The 20,857-nt window shown below is 33.4% G+C and overlaps 3 protein-coding genes across 3 annotated transcripts; all 3 read left to right on the top strand.

The window, feature by feature from the left end:
* Positions 1 to 351: 351 nt before the first annotated feature.
* Positions 352 to 6,000, top strand: LOC106760712 (8-amino-7-oxononanoate synthase). Its single transcript, XM_014644121.2, has 11 exons — positions 352 to 744; positions 1,560 to 1,702; positions 1,839 to 1,946; positions 2,165 to 2,403; positions 2,500 to 2,541; positions 3,342 to 3,429; positions 3,676 to 3,809; positions 3,927 to 4,015; positions 4,886 to 5,036; positions 5,269 to 5,337; positions 5,618 to 6,000. The coding sequence occupies exons 1-11, from the start codon at positions 501 to 503 to the stop codon at positions 5,742 to 5,744; spliced, it is 1,434 nt and encodes a 477-aa protein (XP_014499607.1). The 5' UTR covers positions 352 to 500; the 3' UTR covers positions 5,745 to 6,000.
* A 1,142-nt stretch (positions 6,001 to 7,142) lies between these two features.
* Positions 7,143 to 13,477, top strand: LOC106760636 (protein GAMETE EXPRESSED 3). Its single transcript, XM_022780352.1, has 9 exons — positions 7,143 to 7,576; positions 8,083 to 8,412; positions 9,091 to 9,337; positions 10,342 to 10,626; positions 10,729 to 10,815; positions 11,186 to 11,221; positions 12,205 to 12,264; positions 12,343 to 12,485; positions 12,951 to 13,477. The coding sequence occupies exons 1-9, from the start codon at positions 7,340 to 7,342 to the stop codon at positions 13,362 to 13,364; spliced, it is 1,839 nt and encodes a 612-aa protein (XP_022636073.1). The 5' UTR covers positions 7,143 to 7,339; the 3' UTR covers positions 13,365 to 13,477.
* Positions 13,478 to 13,956: 479 nt separating this feature from the next.
* LOC106760715 (histone acetyltransferase of the MYST family 1) lies at positions 13,957 to 20,396 on the top strand. The gene is made up of 9 exons (XM_014644125.2): positions 13,957 to 14,281; positions 15,522 to 15,610; positions 16,032 to 16,094; positions 17,309 to 17,518; positions 18,126 to 18,194; positions 18,700 to 18,861; positions 19,434 to 19,527; positions 19,632 to 19,774; positions 19,850 to 20,396. The coding sequence occupies exons 1-9, from the start codon at positions 14,044 to 14,046 to the stop codon at positions 20,051 to 20,053; spliced, it is 1,272 nt and encodes a 423-aa protein (XP_014499611.1). The 5' UTR covers positions 13,957 to 14,043; the 3' UTR covers positions 20,054 to 20,396.
* The last annotated feature ends 461 nt before the right edge of the window (positions 20,397 to 20,857 follow it).

Below are 20,857 nucleotides of genomic sequence, written 5' to 3'. Positions count from 1 at the left end.
AAAAGTTCATAAATCTAATTTTTCTTTTTTAATTTTACACTATGATGATGGTATTTTAACAATTGGAAATATATTATTATTTTATTGATTTATTTAAACTTATATTTAAAAAAATATTTAAAATGAATTCATCACAAACCATCGTATTATAAAAAAATTATTAAAAGAATTTTTTCCTTACACTATATATATATTTAATATTCTTGGATGTTTTTAATTACTAAAATAACTTTACTATGTTAAACTATTATTGTTTAATGAGTAGGTAATGCGAAAAGTGAGATTTTGGGAAAATTAAGAAAAAAGAACAGTGAAGCTTGAAAGTTATATTGGAAGTTAGCGTAATATGATGAGCCGAACAGCACACGTGACTCAGCTCACATCAGAATCAGCAGCCTCAAACCGAACCAACCAACCAAAGAACTTTTCTGCATTCTTTTCATCTCACATTTTCTCGTTTCTCATTTCTCATTTCTGCGTTCGTTTCTCTTCTTTCTATAATGGCGGAGAATCCGAGTGATTGGTGGGACTCGTGGGTGGAAGAGGCTCTCACTACCCTTCACTCCCTCAAAGTTCTCCGATCTCTCAGACCCATTTGCCTCCGCAGCTGCTCTCTCCAGTTTGGCCTCCGTGACGCCGCATTCCAGGTGTTCGATGAAATGCAGCACTGGGACCGCTCCTCTGTTGAAGTGGAAATTGCGGAGTCCACATTCAGTAGATGGATGCATGACACCCCAAGTGCTGGTACCCTTCGATCTTCGCCCATTTTCTAAAAAAATAAAAGATTTATTTTTAATACTTCAACCTTTTGTGAAACTTGGTTTTAATCCTTCCATTTCCTTATCAACGAACTACTTCTCCCTTTTTGAAACTTGATGTCCAAAACCGACCATATCCACATACTTTCTAGAGTTTGCGAATTAATTCATGGATTTAAAAGCTTACTACCAAAACGAAGTTTGTCTGCACTAACAAAAAACACATTTTGCTAATCTTTTTTCCTTTTTTTTTTATGGTTTCACTCGTTCGTGAAGGTAGAGTTGAAGTTACACCCTCAATTTATTTCTTAAAAATTAATTAAGTTAAATTTTTAAGCTACTGAGATTGTTAAACATCCGCTGTCGTTTTACTCTTCAAATGGCGAAAATAAAGACTAAACTATTTTTTTTTTGTTATTTTAGAAGCTAAATTGATCGGCACTCCCTCAATTGCTATATGTCACGTTATTCGTATTTTTATTTTTTAATTTAAACATTTATAATTAAAATGAAACATAGGATGTACCAATTTCCCGGGAAACAGAAAGAAAGTAGAGTAAATATTGTGTGCATTGACAGAATAAATAGTTTTTAAATTATCATTGCATAACAGAACATTCGTGTACTTTTATAATAACTATTCTAAAAATCCTGTCAACTACGGTTCCTATTGTTTGACCACTATATTTTACATCGATAAATTCATAGAATGCATGAATGCGGTTTCGGTGATGTTTCGAGTATATTGAGCATGTGTTTAGTTTCGATTGCTGACAGTACTACTGAAATTCTTTTGGGTAGGTGATGAGATTGTTTGTAGTGCGATTGGTGCTGATGACGAAGCAGGGGCATCTTATGAGAAGTTTAAAAAATTAATTTTGTTTTCTGGAAATGATTATCTAGGCCTAAGTTCCCATCCGACTATTGGAGAGGCTGTTGCAAAGGTGTGCTTGTGAATTTCGTATGAGTTTTAGTGGTCTTCTTTCTTCTTTCTGAGTTATGGTCTATGAGTCTTTGTTTCCTCTGTTTTCTTAGCCTTAGCTTGAATTCGTTGCCATAGTGTTCCTTCTTGTGAATCAGGCAGCCCAGGAACATGGTATGGGACCAAGGGGTTCTGCTCTTATTTGTGGTTATACCAATTATCACAGGCTACTTGAGTCGAGCCTGGCAGACTTGAAGAAGAAAGAGGTAATGACTGCCTTGCAAGAACTGCATAAACTATTCTGGTTTTGTTACTAGCCCTGTTTTATATCATGAAGAACAGTTAATGATTGCTATGATAAAATTTTCCGGCCTCTCAGACCCACATATTGTCTAATGAATTGAAGAAAGGACCCAAATGATGATAATAAGTCTGGATTTTATGAAAATTCTGACTCAGTTTTGGTTTAAAATCCATGCTATAGGATTGCCTTCTTTGTCCCACAGGGTTTGCTGCCAATATGGCCGTGATGACGGCAATAGGAAGTATTGGTACTCTCCTAGCTGGGAATAGCGTACCTTCAGAGGATGAAAAGATCGCTGTCTTTTCTGATGCATTAAATCATGCATCAATAATTGATGGCATTCGTCTTGTTGAGCGACAAAAAAGTGTAAAGGTTTATATATATAGACATTGTGACATGTCCCACCTGAATATGCTATTGTAGGTTTTACCTTTCCTGAAATTTGCATATTCATCTCTTTTTCCCCTTCTGGTAGTCACTCAATGTGCTGATATTGTCCTCGATGATTTCAACAGATCTAATTGCAGAATGAGGAAGAAAGTTGTGGTGACTGACAGGTTAGTCATTGTGCTACTTGGAAAATAGAAAAATTTCAAGGTTAAACATCCACATTGTTATATTCATATATTTCCTCAAACAGCCTAAACAGTATTTGAATGTCGTGGAATTGACTGATGAATAAATTTGTCCTTCTTATGCAGTCTTTGATGTTGGCAAATTTATAAAAGCATATTTAATGAATAATTTGTTTATGGTTTATACACTTGAATTTTCACCAAATTTGCTTTATATGCTTGTTGTTGACAGCAGTAAGTTGATAATTATAAAAGCTGATGATTTTTCTTGAAAGTTTCCTTGATTAGGAGGGTCTCTTTCTTGAAACTATCCTTAGATTTTCATAAGAATTTGTTTAAGTAGTCGTTTGGGGTTGATCCCTAGTAATTCTTCAGGGTAACTTTCAAATTGATCGAGTAAAGCATGGGATAATTACTTTGTTCGTCCCTCTCTGTCTAAGATGCAAACACACGTAGTTCATAATGCTATATTTATTTCTACCTAAACGATGTAATAAAGCAATGATTCAAGTGCTTTACTGGAAAATTCTAATGTCGTTGTGATAAAAGAATGCGTATTTGTTTTTTCTTGAGTATTTCAGCCGTCTCCATAGCTTACATCTGCCTTGTTAAAGAGAGGCATAATTGGTCATTTTTGAAATTTCAATCTCTAGATCTAAGAATTACTTGTGGACGTTGGTTGATATCCTATTTCTATTTTTCTTTTTATATTTCTGATGACAATGAACTTTGGCAATACTCTGAGAATAATTTTCCATATTAATTCATCCAATTTTTTACAGCTTGTTTAGCATGGATGGCGACTTTGCACCTATGGTTGAGCTTGCTGGCCTTCGCAAGAAACATGGCTTTTTGTTAGTCATTGATGATGTAAAACCTCTTGATATGTTTCAGAAAATGTCTTTTTCTTTATCAAGACTATTTATTACAAGCTACTGGTTCTGAATTTTATCTTTGGATTAAGACTTATAGGGACCTTATAATAATACTCACAATACATTATAATATTACATTAATTGTTGTAAAAAGCAATCACCCGCAAGAAACATGGCTTCTACTTGCTACAAAAAAAATCTTTACTATGAATTATTAAAATGAAAATATGTGTATGTCCAGGCTCATGGAACATTTGTTTGTGGGAAAAATGGTGGCGGTGTTGCCGAGGAGTTCAACTGTGAGAAGGATGTGGACATATGCATTGGTACACTAAGTAAAGCTGCTGGTTGTCATGGAGGATTTATAGCTTGCAGGTAACTAGTTGAGTTCAGTTGCTCCTGAAATTAGTTTCTGCACATCATTGGCACAAAACATATTATGTTTTGCAAATAGTTTACCAACGACATTTACTATTCTATGAATTCTTATAGCAAAAAGTTGAAACTGTTAATACAGTCAAGGGGTCGTTCATTTATATTTTCAACTTCTGCACCAGTTCCCATTGCTGCCGCTGCTCATGGTAAGCTCCATTGTTCTACTGAAATTGATTTACTCCGATTGCACTTTATGCTTTTGTTATTCCTATTTCTGTGTGTACTACTTGCTCTCTCATTCTTATTTATCATGTTGATAAGTGCTGGCAACATATTTTGTGAGACAACTTTTTAATATGCTCTTTATTTGTTCATTGAAAGCGTTTGAAAACTATAGAATCATCGGTAAAAATTAATTAAATATGGAATGAGACTCTAATTCTCAATGATTTATAAATTTAAAAAAGTTTCCACATGTCAAACCAGTATTTAGCCATGTATCAGAATCAATGTTTTATTTTTAATTTGCTCCATTTTAAAAAATATTAAGACTAAATTGAATATAAAACATTGATTCTGATACTGCTTAGACATATGGGCATTGTTTTATAAAATTAAAAAAAAAATCACGAATCTATACGTGACAAACATTATTCACTATTGGTTAATTATTTAAACAATATTGGCAAAATAAACTAAATTGAATAAAATTTATGAAAATTAGGATCAAATTAAACAAAAAAAATTATTAAGACTAAATTGAATAAACTTAATGAAAATAGGAACCAAGTTAGTATTTAAGTCTAAATTCTAATAAAAAATGTTAAATTAGGACAACTTTGGATGAAGCAACCAATACAGTTGGGTATATTTGTGAACACGGGTGATTTAAACGAGACTTTGTAATTTCAATCTGGTACTCACGAAGAATTGTTTGATATACCCATGGTTAAATTGATCTTCTACCTTTCTTGGACTATTTGTTTAGAGATCAAAAATATTTTGTCACTTTTGCTATTGCTCTCCATGTCTTGCGGAAGTTATTTATTTGTTAAAAGCATGATGCAAATTTCCAGCTGCGGTTGAAGTGGCAAAACTTGAGACATGGCGTAGAGAAGCTATTTGGAGCCGGGTGAAAGACTTTCATTTACTTACAGGAATCCCTGTTACAAGTCACATTATATCCCTGATAGTAGGCAGTGAAGACAAGGCACTCCAAGCAAGCCGGTAGATTTCTCTCCATTAATAAACCCTTGAACTTTATTCTTTCTATGTACTCAGACTATTCATAATTCATTCTTGTATCAGTCAACCTCTTCCAGCATGTTTGGGAAAGATTAATTATGAGAAAATCATATTCTTTCTGTTTTGTGATAGTTGATGAGTTATTCTTTTTCAGCTTCACAAGCTGATCATGAAGGCATTGTAATACTAAGCATTTTCAGTGTTTCTGGAGCAGGTATTTATTGCAATCTGGCTTCCACGTAACTGCAATCAGACCACCTACCGTGCCTCCAAATTCATGCAGGTTTGTATCTTTTCAAATGATTATGAGTAAACCTCCACATTTGTGATCCAAAATTTTAAAAATCTTCGCTTAGCCCCTAACTTTACAAAACAGTCCTTTACTTTAGTCATTTTCTTTACCTTAGTATCATTTTGCACTGAGAATTATTGAAAGTGTTTGGTAAAGTTTTAAAATCTGAAGGACGAGATTATTTCAAGGATTAATTTGGAGATATTGCTATAGCTATGGTATATTTACATTAATTACAATAACAAAAACTGATTATGTTGTTTATTTTTAGGCTGCGAGTGGCTCTAAGTGCAGTTCACACAAGGCAAGATGTGGAAAACCTCGCAGCTGCACTCTCACGTTGCATCAATTTTCAAGACACTCGAATATATGGATGCAATGGCTATGCAAGACTATAGCCAGCTCTTGGTTCTTTCAGGATGAATTGCATCATTATTGATTGTGACTACATTAGAAACAAGCACACCCTTGGTGCCTCCCTTAGCAGTTCAATTCAATGACTTTTCTTTTTGGAGTGGTGGTTCATCTCCTCATGTCATGACAAAATGACAAGCTATTTTTATCAACATCTAGTTGATAGTGTTAAGTAACGCTGATGTTTGGATGTAATTAATTTTGATCAACGTTTAGTATAGGAGCTCTCTTTTTAATATATTCATTAGTCATGCATAATTACATCATTATTAAATGACTTTATCACGAGTAATTTGGTATTCGAAGAGTATTTTTTTATTGCATGATTCCAGGATAGTCTCAATAACTATACAACACTAGCCTGTTTGGGGGAGTTTTCCAGTTCTTGAAAAGAGGATTTGGATTCTCTCCACCCATTTCTTTCTTTAGCTCTTTCTTACCATTTTTCAACCCTTGTATTTGAATTTGGTCTAAAAATTATATTACTAACAAATGAAAATTGAATGAGACATCATAAACGATCAGCCTAATATGTTTTTTTTCCTGTTCTTTGTTGCAAGAGCTTCTATTAGAATTGGAAGTGTCTACCCTGTTGCAAGTCCTAAAACCTATTGAATAGTTCAACTGGAAGAGAGTTTGTTCAACCACAGCAACGATTACATATATCTGTGTTTTGTAATTTCCACCCATATAAATCTATACAATCTAAAAAGGATATACCTTTGGATAAATATATATTTTTTTGTTATTTTTTAACTAAACAATTTTATCTTTTAATAAATAAAAAAACATTTTTATTCAATAAAATAAATCATTGAGTAATCCCTCTTCTACACAATAACTACATAACTTCTTTTTCTTAAAAATAACCACCGTATATTATTTTAATGTAACGTTTACAAAATTATGTATATTTCTAATCTCTATTATTTTATTTTTTAATTCTTACAAAACTATATATTTTTAAAAGAGTATTATACTTACAAAATGCAGATATCTTTTAATTATATTTTTTATTTTTTATTCTAACAGAAAAGGATGTATTTTCACTCAGCAATACAAAATGTAGGCCATCACTGAGAATATAAATATCTAAAGAAATCAATTTTTAAGTCTCAATGTTTGACAGATTAAACAACTTGCCCATGCAAATCAAAGATGTTGTGCAGTTTCTTCCCCTTTTGTTGACCACCAATCACTTCCTTTTTCTGTGCGCCTTAATCACTTGTACACAAACATGATGTGGTTTCCTGTAGACTCAAAAGGGCATTGATTCATGTGCATGGAAATCTCTCTCACCACTTTCAACTTCGTCAACCACTGCTAATGTTTTTTTGAAGTTTTAAGTTTTGGTTATAGCAGTAGTCATTGCAACTTTCATTCATCATTACACTCATATGGTTGCATGGGCAGAAGGATTGGAAGTTGCCATTTTGTTTCCCTGCCTTAGTGCTTATAGCATGGCTTATATCTCCACACCAACTGGAATCAACTAACACTTCCATTTTGAGTTTAAAATGGTAACTGTCATGAAGAAATAACTGTGACAACCACAACTTGCCTGGTTCTTCAATGTGCAATGACCCTTTTGCTTTTCTTCCTCGTATTGGTTTTGGTTGCTACGTTCTCTTCTTTTTCTGTCTCTTCATATCGCTGGCTTTCCAAACCTCTTCTTGGAGATGATGATGGAAGGATCTATGCTTGTTCTCATAGCAACTTTTTTGCATTTGAAAGCAACGGAACCATTGCATGGACCTTGCATTTGGACTACAAATGCAACCTTGGTAATGCTCCAGTTCGTGGAGGTCATGGCAAGGTCATCTAAATTCATCAGTTTCATTAATTATTTCATGTTACATTGCTTTGAATTTACGTTTATCCTTCTTTTCACGTATAAATGTCTATAGGAAAATTGAGAATTCTCTTGTTTTCTGCACTACTGGGGTCTATATTACAATTTGTGAGTGAATAAAAGTGAAGTAATAAAATCTTTTACTCAAATAAAAATGATGAAAAACTGATAAGTATCCAATCAAAGCCATTATCGAATAACTGATACCATTTTAGTTCTCGGGTTTTGGAAGAATTCTCACTGTATTGAAACTGAGAAAAGCGTATTACAGAAAGAGAAAAAACATAACTTATATAAAACTCTGTAAAACAGAAAAAAACTGATACAAAAACTAACGCGTAACTGCTATAACAACAGTATAAAGGACATTATTGATCCATATAAGCCTTCACGCTTGATGGGAGAAAGGGAAAGCTTTTTTGTTTGTGGTGGGGTGATGGTGATTGCTGATTTTTGCAAGGCAAATGCAGGTATATTTGATAGCTGATAACAGAATATTGGTGATTAAGTATGGAAGCATTGGAGGTTCTGAGCCAGAAGCAGAAGTTTTCTTTGGACCAAGACCAGGTCAACCAGCCGAGGCTGAAATTATTGGTCTCTCAGTGAGCACATCAGGCTCAACTGTTTACATCAATGTCAAGAATAGAGGACTCTTTGCATATCACTCACATGGAAGTTTGCTTTGGAGTGTGGGTCCTGTGCTTTACCAATTTGGCTACCGTCAAGGATGCAGGAAAAACATTTCAGATTGTTACTTTGATTCATCTCCTGTGCTTGATCAATGTGAGGCTAGTATATATGTAAGGTTTACTCATCCTTGGTTCTTTGTTAATGCATGCTTACTCTCTACTTTGAGTTTAGCAGTGACATTGGATTGAGTCAAATGTAGATCCATTTTTCACATTGAAACCGAAGCTAATTTGAGTAGCTTCTGCTTTTACATCTGAACTTTGAATCTAAGACTCCAACAGTCAAACAAAAACAATACTTTTTGCCACAGTTATGATGTTGATAGCTCTAAAACTTCTGTATGTTATGGTTATATGTGGGCTCAGAGAATGTGGAAAGGGTAGAAGTTATTGTTCCTTGATAATAATTATTGAAAACTATTGTATAAAACAGTTTTCATAAACTAATTTTTAGACAGTCAGAGTGAGAGAAGAAAATTGAAAAGGAAGAATTTGAATAACAGAAAATTGGAAGTAGAATGCCAAACCAACTTAGAAGGTGTCTATTTTTCATTTTCTTTTAAAAATTGAAAAACAGGTGCTACTTTTGACAACTGTTTTTGAAAACTCCTTATAACAAACTACTTTTTTTCATTTCTAAAAACTGAAATCAGTTTCCAAAAGTTGAAACGAACAAGCCCTTTAGTGCTGTCACTGTGTGTGATGTATACTTTTGTCTTGCTGAGAGATGTTCATTTCCCAGGATTAATATGACTTCTTTGAAACTACATGCGTTTCTTGCACTTGCAGATCTCAAACACAGAAGGTGAACTCTATTGTTTGTCGATTCGAAGCCGTTACTTTAGATGGATTCAGGATTTTAGTTCACTAGACAAAAATTTCACCATCACTCCTGGAAACAATGGTCATCTGTATGTAACAGTTCCAACCAAGGCTCTGGTTCTGGCTCTAGATGTCTTTTCTGGCAATGTTTTGTGGCAGAGAAGTATAGGGCCATTAAGCAAAGTTGATTCTGCTCCTATAGTGGACTCTAATGGTAAGTCCTTTGCTGTTGGATTATTTGAAGCCTTACCCTAGAAAATCAAACTTGATTAATTTAAACCTGTATATGAGGTCTCCCAATTAGTAAATGCATGATCAATGTTATAATCTATGTATTGCAATTAAACTGTTAGTAATTTAGAACTCAATATTTCTGTGTGAGAAAAATGGTTATGCATTGAGAGTGTAAAACAGTTTAGGTTTTGAAGTTAACAAATACAGTGGTTTTGATATTGAATGACATTATAAAACTGTTTTATGCTGTCACTGCATAACCATTAAACTCTTTCTTTCTATGAATGACATTAAACTCTTTCTTATGATTTATTTTTCTTCTTTCCCAGTTACCTTTTGTTTCCTAATTCTCTTTTTACAATAGCCCTTCTTGTGAGGTAATATGTGCAATGGAACTGCATGAAGGATCTACCCTTATCACCTTTTCATGCAAAAATTGATATCTAACTTGGAATTTTTAATATATTCATACTGGCTTATGCTTTTTCTTTTTTCCCAGTTACCTTTTGTTTCCTAGTTCTCACTCTTTTTACAATAGTTCTTTCTGTGAACAATATATGTGCAATGGAACTGCATGAGGGATCTACCTTTATCACCTTTACATGGAAAAAATTTATATCCAAGTTAGAATATTATACATATCCATACTGCTTCATACTTGCCCCCATTATTTAAATTGTGTATCATATATAAACCTCTGCACTAATCTGAGAAATCAGTACAACCAAGAGAAATGCTATCAACAGATTCAGAAACATACTCTTTTGAATACATTATATATCATTGGTTGGAATTTATTGAAAACCACTCCAATTGTGGGTCCACTTCATATTTAATGAGTCTCATCTCACTCCTAATTTTGGTAATAAAGAAAAATCAATAATAGAGAGTTTTGCTAGTATTCCTTATTAGTACTTCTTACTAGTACAACCATTTGTTTGTGGTATATAGACTTACTGTACTGGAGCACACTTGATGTAACAGGATGGATATCTATTGGTTCATTGGATGGATTCCTATACTCATTTTCTCCAAATGGGGTTCTTAAGAAATTCTCAAGAATGAATGCAGAGAACTCTATGATTCAAGTTGGACCTTTTCTTGATTGCTCTGGATTTGCAGTGTACAGTTCACAGATAGAGATGGAAGGAAAAGTTAGCCACACAACTGGTGAATACACTCTTGTTTCAGCAATTCGACCAAAAGGGGCATTATTCACTATGTTGGTTCCTGCAACAGGATCAATCTATTGGTCTGAAAGATATCCTGGTACATATTTTTCACTTCTCATTCCTCATAACACTTAGCATTAAAAATGAAGTTTCCATAGCAGCAAAAAACAAACTATTTTTCTGTGGTTAATTCAATCAGGTCATGTTTCTACCTTATTTTCTGAGAGTGATCTAAGTCGTTTTGTCATGAATGAGGAAACTCTTCTTGCTTTCCTTGCTGCCTCAAGTAAGAGTTCTCTCTCTTATCAAATCATTATTTATTTATTTTTTTACTTTTTTGAAAGTATTGAATAAAGAAATTATAGCCAATGTAAAACTCATCAATATAGTGAACATGGATCAATCCTGACAAATTTCTTAATGCTATTGATGGGATTGAAGAAGGGTACCAAATAACTTTATCCACTTCATCAAGGTTGCTCCTATAACATCAACAGATGAGAAATTGAACACTTTCTGCAGAACGTTGATCATTCATTTGAGTACAAATTGGATAGCCAAAACTTCCATGGAGTATTTACCTTAGGGAATTATATTTTTCATTTGAAGTAGTTTGTTTGAATGAACTACTAATGGATTAATCCTAATGTTCACAGCAGAGATTGGCACTCCACTGCAATGCCGAACTATAGGTACTGATCTTCCTTATCAGTTCTTCACCTACCTTCAGATAAATATCCAATTTTCTTGATGAGTAAATGGTCAATTAAATTCCGATTTGCTATCACTTTATTCTTTAGATTGAACAAAATACAGAAAAAAAGTCTTTAAACATGTTAATATTATCATTTAAATCACATTAACAAATATTACTTTGGATTAATGTGATGAGTAACAGACTTCATTTTTTGTATTTCAGAGGACTAAAGTAACAATAAATCATAATTTCAGAAACTAAATTGTTCATATGCCTTTTTATCCATTGCAATGCTTGTGAATCTGCCATACAATTGTTACATCACATTATCAATCATTTAAGTGACATCTATTACTGATGAGAAGTCCTTGTAGCTTGTACACATTTTAAAAATGTTATATCTTGACCAGTCAACAGAACAATAATGTTAAGCAGTTTCTTTTTTCTGTATGTAAGTATTCCCTGGCTGTCATCATTTGAGTGCCACACAATTGTTTTTCTAAAATAAATGTTGGAGGGCTAGTAATAAACCACAACATTGATTTTCACAAAATAAAAATCAATTTCTTTTCTCAATGTTCAATGAAAATAAAAAACAGCACACAAAGCTGAATGTTGTTGCTGTTTTCTCAACATTGCTTCTGTATGTGAAAAACTAAGGATTTGTTGCCCTAGTTGAATTTTGGAAAAATGAGACATGAATCCTCAAATGCTGATTTAATGTAAAACATGAGCTTTTCTGATATATCTGGAAGACAGAACAACAAGGAAATTTAATAGAACAAGTTAGTTCTGTTTTTGCATACGGATAGGGCATAGTATCAACTTTTCAAGTTGTTACATAAAGAGTGTTTCTAAAAATGCAAAACTACAGTATCTTGTTTTCAGATTAGAGTGTAATAAAGTACAACTTCAAATTTCTTTCTGTAAAAGGTGGTGACAATTTCTGTTCATGTAATTTCTCTCATCACTTCACAGGTCAGAAGCTTGCATCAAGCTGCTCTCAAGAAAGAACCAAGCTTGTCAGCATATACACAGGTAATTTGCAACTTTGTAAACTAAGAGAATGTGGCATCATTTCAAGAATTGAGCTTAGTTTTAAGTTTTCTTTTGCAGGCAACGAAAGGACCATAGTATTGTTTCTGTTCTTTGAGTCTTCTCTCATGTTGGTACTAATTGGACTTGTAAGATTCTGCTGCACATTTTGGGCAAAAAAGAAGCTCAAAAATCAAGGCCTTGGAAGCTTCCTTGACAAGAGAGTTAGTCTGAATTTGTTTTTCTTCCTTTTCCCCTTGTTGTTTGAACTAGTACTATTACTTTTTCTAATAAACCATATAATTTAGTCATTAATTTTGTGTACATTGATTTTTTTTATAGTTTGTATTATTTTATTACTTAAGATATAAACTTAAATGCTTCTTATTCAACCATGGTTCAACAAGTTAAACCAGTAAACAGTGAACTAGTACTTTTCTTATTATAAGTCTAGTTTTACCCTTTGTTTTGTTTGGTTGGTATAGAGGATGGAAAAAAAAATCAGATAGAAACAAACAACTTCAATTTTCTCCTTATTTCTCTTCTTTCCACTCTACTTATTTTTTATCTTACTTATTTCTCTTCTCTCTACCAAACATGTTCTTAAGGACATTCATATTAGTTTCACCAAAGAAGAATGGTTCCTTCTATCATAGTTCACTCATTGGTATACTTTGTGTATCTTTTAGTGCTCTCTTCAGCTGAAAAAGAAAGCTTTGGATAGGACAATCACAGAGCTTGAGCAAAAAGCTGCAGAGGAAACAGCAATGAACAGTGAAGTTTTTGAAAAGTTGGGTGACACAGTAAGAGAAAGGGAGCATATAGAGAGGAAGCTCTCAAGCAGCTATAGTTTGGGAAGGGACAGGACTGGTTCACAACCAAAACCTATGCTTCCTGTACATCAAATGGGAAGAAGGAAAAGCTACTCATTTGAAGATGCAAAGCAAAAAATGGTGACAGAATTGCACACTTTAAGTGATACATCTTCTGGTGAAAGCAGCACTGAAGAAGAGGCTTGCATGGTTGAAGACATGGAGTCATCATCCACTGAGGCCACAGCACAAACACCTGTGGTGCATTTGGATTCTCCAAGCAGTGAATAGTTTCATCGGAAAAGGAACACTGGCACTTGTCTTCTGTAGTAGTAATATCTGTGATTGTTAAACCATGATCAAAATCACAAGTAGAGTTTTAATGTAAAACATGATCCAATGATGAGTTTTATATAAAACATGAGCCAATTTTAATATGTAATAGATTTAGTTTTTTACACATGATATCCTTAAACTACTTAACGTTAATATAATGAAAATGACACATTAAACTTTTTTTTTTCAAAATAGACTTAATTGAGTCTTTAAAAGAAAATGATTTAATTAAGTTAAAAAAATATAAAGATGAAAAAAATAAAAAATTTAAATATAAGAATTAAATTTAAAATTTACGATTAGATGTTTTATTAAAATCTATAACAACAATAATAATAACATATTAATTTATTATAAACAAATTCTTCCTACAAAGTTGAAAAGCATAGGACACCGAAATATATTTTTTTAAATCACTTTTTTTTTTTCTATTTTATTGTTAAATCTATACTTTACTCTTTTTTGAATAAGATATATTGTGACAATAATATAGGTTTGTAATAGTTATTTATTTTAATTTAAATTATATTAGCATCATTTATGAGACAGCAAAAAACAATTCTATATTCCTGCAGTTTTTTCAGTTCATCTTTCAGCACCTCTTCCTGCGGTTTTCAGCTCATCTTTCTCTTCCATGGGTTCGATCGATATCCCAACCGCCAACGGCAACGGAAAATCGCCGCCCTTCGACGGCGCAGAGACGGCGCTGGAGTCCAACACGTCGAAGCGGCGGAGATCTTCGGTGCTCCCTCTAGAGGTCGGCACGCGCGTCATGTGCCGGTGGAGGGACGGCAAGTACCATCCCGTGAAGGTCATCGAACGGCGGAAGGTTCACAACGCCGATTATGAGTATTACGTCCATTACACCGAGTGTAAGACCTCTAGTCCTTCGTTCTGTTTCTCGATTTTAATGAATAGAGTGAAAGGTTAGGGTTTCGGTTTCTAGGATTGGTTGGTTGGTTGGGATGTGTGTTGATTTTGGGTTTGTTTGGTTGTAATTTGAATTAGTTTCGTATGGCCTTTTGTTTCGGGTTAACGGGGAGTATTGCGTCGGTGGCTTTTAGTGTAATTGGTGTCTTATTCGAATAAGGTTCACTGCGAAAATGGGGTGAATACCAGTGAAGCTTTGCCAGAACTTCGATTGTTGAGAATTATTTTTTATGAATTTGTTAGTATCGAGAGTGAGGATTATTTTTTATTTTAGGTTTTGTTTTACGGAACGAGAAGTTGCATGTTGAAGAGAAAGGAATCGTCTGTGTTTGTGTGGCACTATTTTCGCACTTAGGGCTGGGCAGGGAAGCCATCGTTGGAGGAAAAAAAATGAAAGTTAAACAAAGTAGAATAGAAAGGAGAAAAGTAGAATACTTTCGTTACTGAAGAAGCTGAGTATTAGTTACAAATATTCTATTTATAGAGTAATTGGGTGCACACTAACCAACAAACTCTTACTTGAATTAATTACAACAATCATAACTGGTTTTCTGGATACCAAGAAGTGTAATAAAATTAGGGTTTTAATGGCACTTTTACAGCAGCACAGTGTTGTGGAGCGTCCCCACCTACTATAGGGGTTCCGTTAGTGGAGAAGTTTAATGTAGTTGCTGTAGTACACTAAATAGCGGCTGAATAGTAGCAGAAGGGGGCACTGTGTGTTGATTCCTAAAGCATGCCATGAACAGAGAGGTGTTAGGACATTTTGGTTCATAATATTGGGATCTTAGTTATACAAATGAAATCTACAACTGATAGTGGAGAAAATGGTAAAGGAGAAAGCTTGAATTTAGAAGATGATAGTTGGTAATTGAGGGTCCCTTTTTAAGAAACTTGGATTTGACTTTGGTTGGTATTTACCTGTATGTTTTGTTTAGGAAACCTTTAACATTTTATTGTTAATTATGAATGTCATTAATTTTGGTAGATTTTTATCATTCTTTAGAACGAAGCTATCTGCTATATACAAATTTCAAAATAGTGGCTATCCTAATATAGTGCTTTTGGGGTTGGCTGCTACATGTCGTGAACTGGGATTTAAAACACTGCCTGGCAGGGATGATGATAATATGCTCACTGCTTAGCCTTATTGTAATTCTTTTAACTTGTTCTCTTTGGCAGTCAATAGAAGGCTTGATGAGTGGGTTAAGCTTGAACAGCTCGATCTTGATTCAGTGGAGGCTGTTGTGGATGAGAAAGTGGAGGACAAGGTAATGAATATATACTCCAAATTGTATATTGCCGCATTTGTTTTGACCTCATCTATTTAATTTTTGAAGATTATGGGAATTTCCCAAGGAAAAAGTGATAATGTAGTCCAGACATGTCTTTGTTGCTTTACAAACACAACTTTATCTTTTTCCACTAGATAGGACTGGTTTTACGGAACAAATGATGCCATTGAGTTATATTTAAAGCCCTGGTTTTATAATATTTAAAACAGACATATTTTCTTTTAATGGTGTCTCCTTTTGGTGGGACCTTTTGTAGTCACTTGTACTGGCCGTTCTTCAATTTAATATCTTGAATGGTGTTTATTTTCATGGTTATGTTATGTCTGCCTCTTTTTTCAAAATTTGGTTTCTCTTTGTGAATGGACTCGTTTAGAAAATTGCAATTATGGTTTTTTAGGGTGCGACTGGCTTGAAGATGACACGCCATCAAAAGAGGAAGATTGATGAGACTCATGTAGAGGTAGAGTTATTACTTTTTCAGTTAGAGTTTCAAAGTATGCTGTTGGACACAAATACACACCACAGAACGTATGCTATACTTTTACTTCTCTTATGCATATGCTTCAACAGTGTGTAGGTGCTACTTTGGCATAAAATAAATTGAATGCTATAAACTTTTAATTTTGCACTTGTACAACTTTTTGTCTGTACTGTTCTATTTGAATATCTTATCAATATTGGAGTATAATTCAAATTGATGCCTAACAATGTGTTTGAATTGACTGTCAAAAAATAGAGTGTGTATATAATTTATTATTGTTATTGATTATATAAAAGAAGTTTTTCTAGGATGGTGAGGTGAACAATAATTTTAATATCTATTTTGTTCGTCTCAAGTTCAGGAATAAACTATATATACTTTTTATATACAGGAACTCAATGACAATCTTAGAAAATGAGGGAAACTTATTCTAGGGGACTGTTGCAGTAATTTATTTATTATTATTTCTTTTGCATGTATCCAATTTTAGGGTTAGGGTCAAAGGTAAGTGCCTTGCCTCTTTTTGTATATACATCAATCAATAAGGAGCACAAGTTGAATACACGGTGTTTTCTCCATCTTATCTATTCAAGTGGAACAAACTAGGAGATTGATTATTATTTCGTCAAGAAGAAGCTGTTGTTCTAGGAACTTTGTACTGGATTTATTAGCTCTAATGATCACCTTGTAAACATTCTCACTAAGTCCTTGAGAGGTCTAGAAATCAGTTTATGTGTTCCAAGCTTGGTGCATAAAGTTTAAATGTTCTAACTTAAGGGGATGTTAAAATTATGATTGTTATTGTATTGTGCAACTTTCATAAAGCTAAATTTCTAACAATTGTCAAAGATGTATCAAATGTGGTTATTGGATAATGGATCTAAGTTATTACAGTTTTTGTCATGAAAAGAGCTGTTCAAAAAAATTTAGTGCTCCCAATTGCTAACACACTAAGACGCCTTATGCATAGTGCTTCCAAAACACTAACAATGTTTGGGTGAGTATCTTTAATGGTAAGATTGAAGTTGTATGAAGCATGTAAATGTGATTATGATATTATTTTGTTGGAGCTGGATAGTGATCATTGCTTTCTTGTGCATGAAAGTTGAAAACTGGTGGTCCGATTATTCCTGCTTCAACTCTCATATTTGTTCGTTGTATTTTAAATTTGTATATGTATTATTAAATTATAGGGACATGAGGAGCTTGATGCTGCCAGTTTGCGAGAACATGAGGAATTTACAAAAGTGAAAAATATAGCTACTATTGAGCTTGGAAGATATGAGATTGAGACATGGTACTTCTCCCCCTTCCCTCCAGAATACAATGACTGTTTGAAGCTGTTCTTTTGTGAGTTTTGCCTCAATTTCATGAAGCGCAAAGAACAGCTTCAGAGGCATATGGTGAGCTATGACTGAAAAAGTCCTTTCACTTTATATTTCTTTGTTTTGTGTTTTCCATCTTTTTGTTTTTTTGAGAGAAGAATAAATACTAGCTGTTAGCTTTCTATAAACAATCTAAGGCACTGAAACTATGGGGAAAGCTTGTTCTTCAAAGAAATTCCTATTACCGACTTTACTACGATGGTCCTTCTTATTGCAGTAATTATACAAAAACGGCGTAGTTTTTAGTGATCATAATATGCTTATTCTTCATTGAAGTTCTGTGTGTTGTAGGTTTCTATGGGATTCCAAACAATATGTGGTTTATTGTTTGCCATTTGAAATTTACTCATACTCAGGATTTCACTTTTAATCATTTAGTCGTCTTTAAAATTTATTTCTTCTTTCCACTTATTTGAAATTGAACCTTTTTTTATTGAAATGAATGTTTTTAGTTTCTTTACCGCTTGAAAATTGATAAAAGAAAATAGTCTATAAAAATCATCTGCTACTATTTGGTCTCCCTTCGGCCCCCACAAACTTGAAGAAAGAGGCCAGTTTTGTATACCCAATGCCAGATCACTTAAGCACCATTTTCAGTGCTAACGTTGGCTTCCTGTTCATGCAGAAGAAATGCGATCTGAAGCATCCCCCTGGTGATGAGATTTACAGAAGTGGTACACTGTCAATGTTTGAGGTACATTTTTGACACTGTCCTCAATATCACAAATTCCTCCTTCTTTCTTATCAGTACCCATTCCATTATCTTCAATTTTAGTTCAAAATGAGTTTTTTTTTCTTCTTTTTGCCACTTATCTTTAAAGCTTTGTACAATGAATATTCACAATTTGTTTATAAAAATTCTTTATCCTCCTTTGATTTTGGTAGAGTTCGTTTTTTAAAGACATTGATGGTTGCCCAAGTTTCTGCGGCTCCCTAACTTGACGAGCACCAGCTCTCCAATAATTTTTTTAAAAGAAATCAGGTGATTTTGTTTTGAAATAGTTAAATGATATGTAGTGCTCGTTAAAAATTCTCAAATATTTGAAATTATTTCGATTTAGAAAATGGCAGTTGTTTTGTTGTGCTGGCAGTTACAAGTTGCAATAGTTGTCGGCACAATTTTTATTATTAGCCCTTGATTATTGTGGAAGTTTGAATTTTTTATTATTATTTTTATTCATTATTATTTCTGGAAACAGGTTGATGGAAAGAAGAATAAGGTTTATGGGCAGAATCTTTGTTATTTGGCGAAGTTATTTCTTGATCACAAGACCCTCTATTATGATGTAGATCTGTTTCTGTTCTATGTTTTGTGTGAATGTGATGATCGAGGTTGTCACATGGTTGGCTATTTCTCCAAGGTAAAAAATATTACAATGCTGTCAATGTTTTGCTTTCAATAAGACGTTTCAGAATTTTATATTTTACTTCTAAGATGCCCACTTAAATTGTCTCTTTTCTAAAGCGTATACCTAAACACCCTTTAAAGTTGTGGGACCAATCAATTTTCAGGCAGTTCTATGGGTTAAATTCGTTTTTATTCTTGCAAATAGAGTAATGTTTGCTTTTTTAGTCAGTGTTTTAAAACTTGGACCATTGATTATCTCAGTTAGGGCATTGGTTCATTGGTCGGACTAGTGTTTATATTTATACATGTACATATGTTTTTCAAATTTGCTTGCGGTGCAGTGATTCATCCTTGTCATTTTCTTGATGTTTCGTGTTCAATCTTTTTTATGTTACCTTTTAATTTTTTTTTTTTTTATGTTCGTTTAAAGTTCCTTCAATACAGCAGTAGTCTCTTTGAAACTGATAAAGGTTTTCATTGCTGCTATATGAGAAAAGAACTTGGTTCTAATTATACATATTTGTTTATTATTTTCTTCACGTTATGGTTAATCTTGTTGATTTTGTTTACTTTTTTATTGTGAAGGAAAAACATTCCGAGGAATCTTACAATTTGGCATGTATCCTCACCCTTCCACCTTACCAAAGGAAAGGCTATGGCAAATTTCTAATTGCTTTTTGTAAGCTCTCTTTTTCTATAAAAAAGGGTCTCTTATTTACCAGTGCGTAGAGTGTACGTGATAAAGTGTGACTGAAATTGGTTGAAATTTGAATGATTGAAAAGCATATGAGCTGTCGAAGAAGGAGGGCAAAGTTGGGACACCTGAAAGACCCCTATCAGATCTTGGACTGCTAAGCTACAGAGGATATTGGACCAGGGTTCTCTTGGACATTCTGAAGAAGCACAAGGGGAACATTTCTATCAAGGTACCTTGTTGTGAATGTTTGGAAGGCAATGAGAGTGGTTTTTATTGAATGAATGTATGATTTGGTTTTGAACAGGAACTGAGTGATATGACTGCCATTAAAGCTGAAGATATATTAACAACCCTGCAGAGTCTAGAATTGATTCAATACAGGAAAGGTCAACATGTGATCTGTGCTGATCCCAAAGTGTTGGATCGTCATCTTAAAGCTGCTGGAAGGGGGGGCCTGGATGTTGATGTTAGCAAATTGATCTGGACTCCTTATAAAGAACAGAGTTGATCCCCCAAAAACAAATATCATATAGTAACTTGTACCTTTGTTTATATATAGTGAGAATGAGGATAGGAACATTACTGATTGTATAGTGCTGAACCCTAGTTGTAGTTATAGATGTAACTGTAGCGTAGGTGACAAGTATTGCTCTGTTATCTCTTTCCTCCTATCTTCAAATGATGAATGACAGAAGCAAAATTTTATTTTATCTTAGGTGATTGCATGATGTTTGGTGTCAGATCAGACACTAGTACAGAATCCTTTGCTTGCTATCACTGCAGCTCAGTGGTAATTCAATGTCAGACATGCCTATAGGTCAATCAAATCTTATTCAATTAAGTTGGATGAAGTTCGATTCTCTGTTTATTTTTCATGCTACTCACAATACACCTATACACGTTAGATTTGAAATTTATATCCAAGTTGTGTTTAGTGCAAAAAAATTTAAGAATTTGCATTTCTCTGAATTTGAATTATTTTGAGTTAACTTTCTATTATATTAAAAACTTATGTTTTGATTAATCAATTAAAGTTTATTAAAAAGTATAATCTTAATATAACTATAAAATAAGTATCAGTCACTTTTTAAATATTTAATCATTCAGAATATTCAATATTAAGGTAAAGTGAACTTATTTAAATGACATTGAGACTCCTTTTAATATAAACATACGCTTCTTTTCTTATATCTCAAGAAAATGTTATCAACTCCCTTCAAAAATATAAAATGTAAAATATAAGTTTGTTCTTATCTCTTCTAAACTTGTAATAAATAACATACTAGTACCTTATGGTGAAGGTGGGAATTTT

Source organism: Vigna radiata, chromosome 5, assembly GCF_000741045.1.
Source record: "Vigna radiata var. radiata cultivar VC1973A chromosome 5, Vradiata_ver6, whole genome shotgun sequence".
NCBI classification, from domain to species: domain Eukaryota; kingdom Viridiplantae; phylum Streptophyta; class Magnoliopsida; order Fabales; family Fabaceae; genus Vigna; species Vigna radiata.
The sequence above is the reverse complement of the archived record's forward strand: the minus strand, read 5'-3'. Positions and strand labels throughout refer to the sequence as shown.

What these genes read in the sequence shown, in the direction of transcription:
- LOC106760712 (XM_014644121.2), top strand. Translation starts at nt 501, where the DNA reads ATGGCGGAGAATCCGAGTGATTGGTGGGACTCGTGGGTGGAAGAGGCT. An exon ending in GCATGACACCCCAAGTGCTG is followed by an intron (nt 745 to 1,559) that starts GTACCCTTCGAT and finishes TCTTTTGGGTAG; the next exon opens with GTGATGAGATTGTTTGTAGT. An exon ending in GTGCCTCCAAATTCATGCAG is followed by an intron (nt 5,338 to 5,617) that starts GTTTGTATCTTT and finishes GTTTATTTTTAG; the next exon opens with GCTGCGAGTGGCTCTAAGTG.
- LOC106760715 (XM_014644125.2), top strand. Translation starts at nt 14,044, where the DNA reads ATGGGTTCGATCGATATCCCAACCGCCAACGGCAACGGAAAATCGCCG. An exon ending in TTACGTCCATTACACCGAGT is followed by an intron (nt 14,282 to 15,521) that starts GTAAGACCTCTA and finishes TCTCTTTGGCAG; the next exon opens with TCAATAGAAGGCTTGATGAG. An exon ending in ATGAGAAAGTGGAGGACAAG is followed by an intron (nt 15,611 to 16,031) that starts GTAATGAATATA and finishes ATGGTTTTTTAG; the next exon opens with GGTGCGACTGGCTTGAAGAT.
- LOC106760636 (XM_022780352.1), top strand. Translation starts at nt 7,340, where the DNA reads ATGACCCTTTTGCTTTTCTTCCTCGTATTGGTTTTGGTTGCTACGTTC. An exon ending in TGCTTTCCTTGCTGCCTCAA is followed by an intron (nt 10,816 to 11,185) that starts GTAAGAGTTCTC and finishes TAATGTTCACAG; the next exon opens with CAGAGATTGGCACTCCACTG. An exon ending in ACTGCAATGCCGAACTATAG is followed by an intron (nt 11,222 to 12,204) that starts GTACTGATCTTC and finishes ATCACTTCACAG; the next exon opens with GTCAGAAGCTTGCATCAAGC.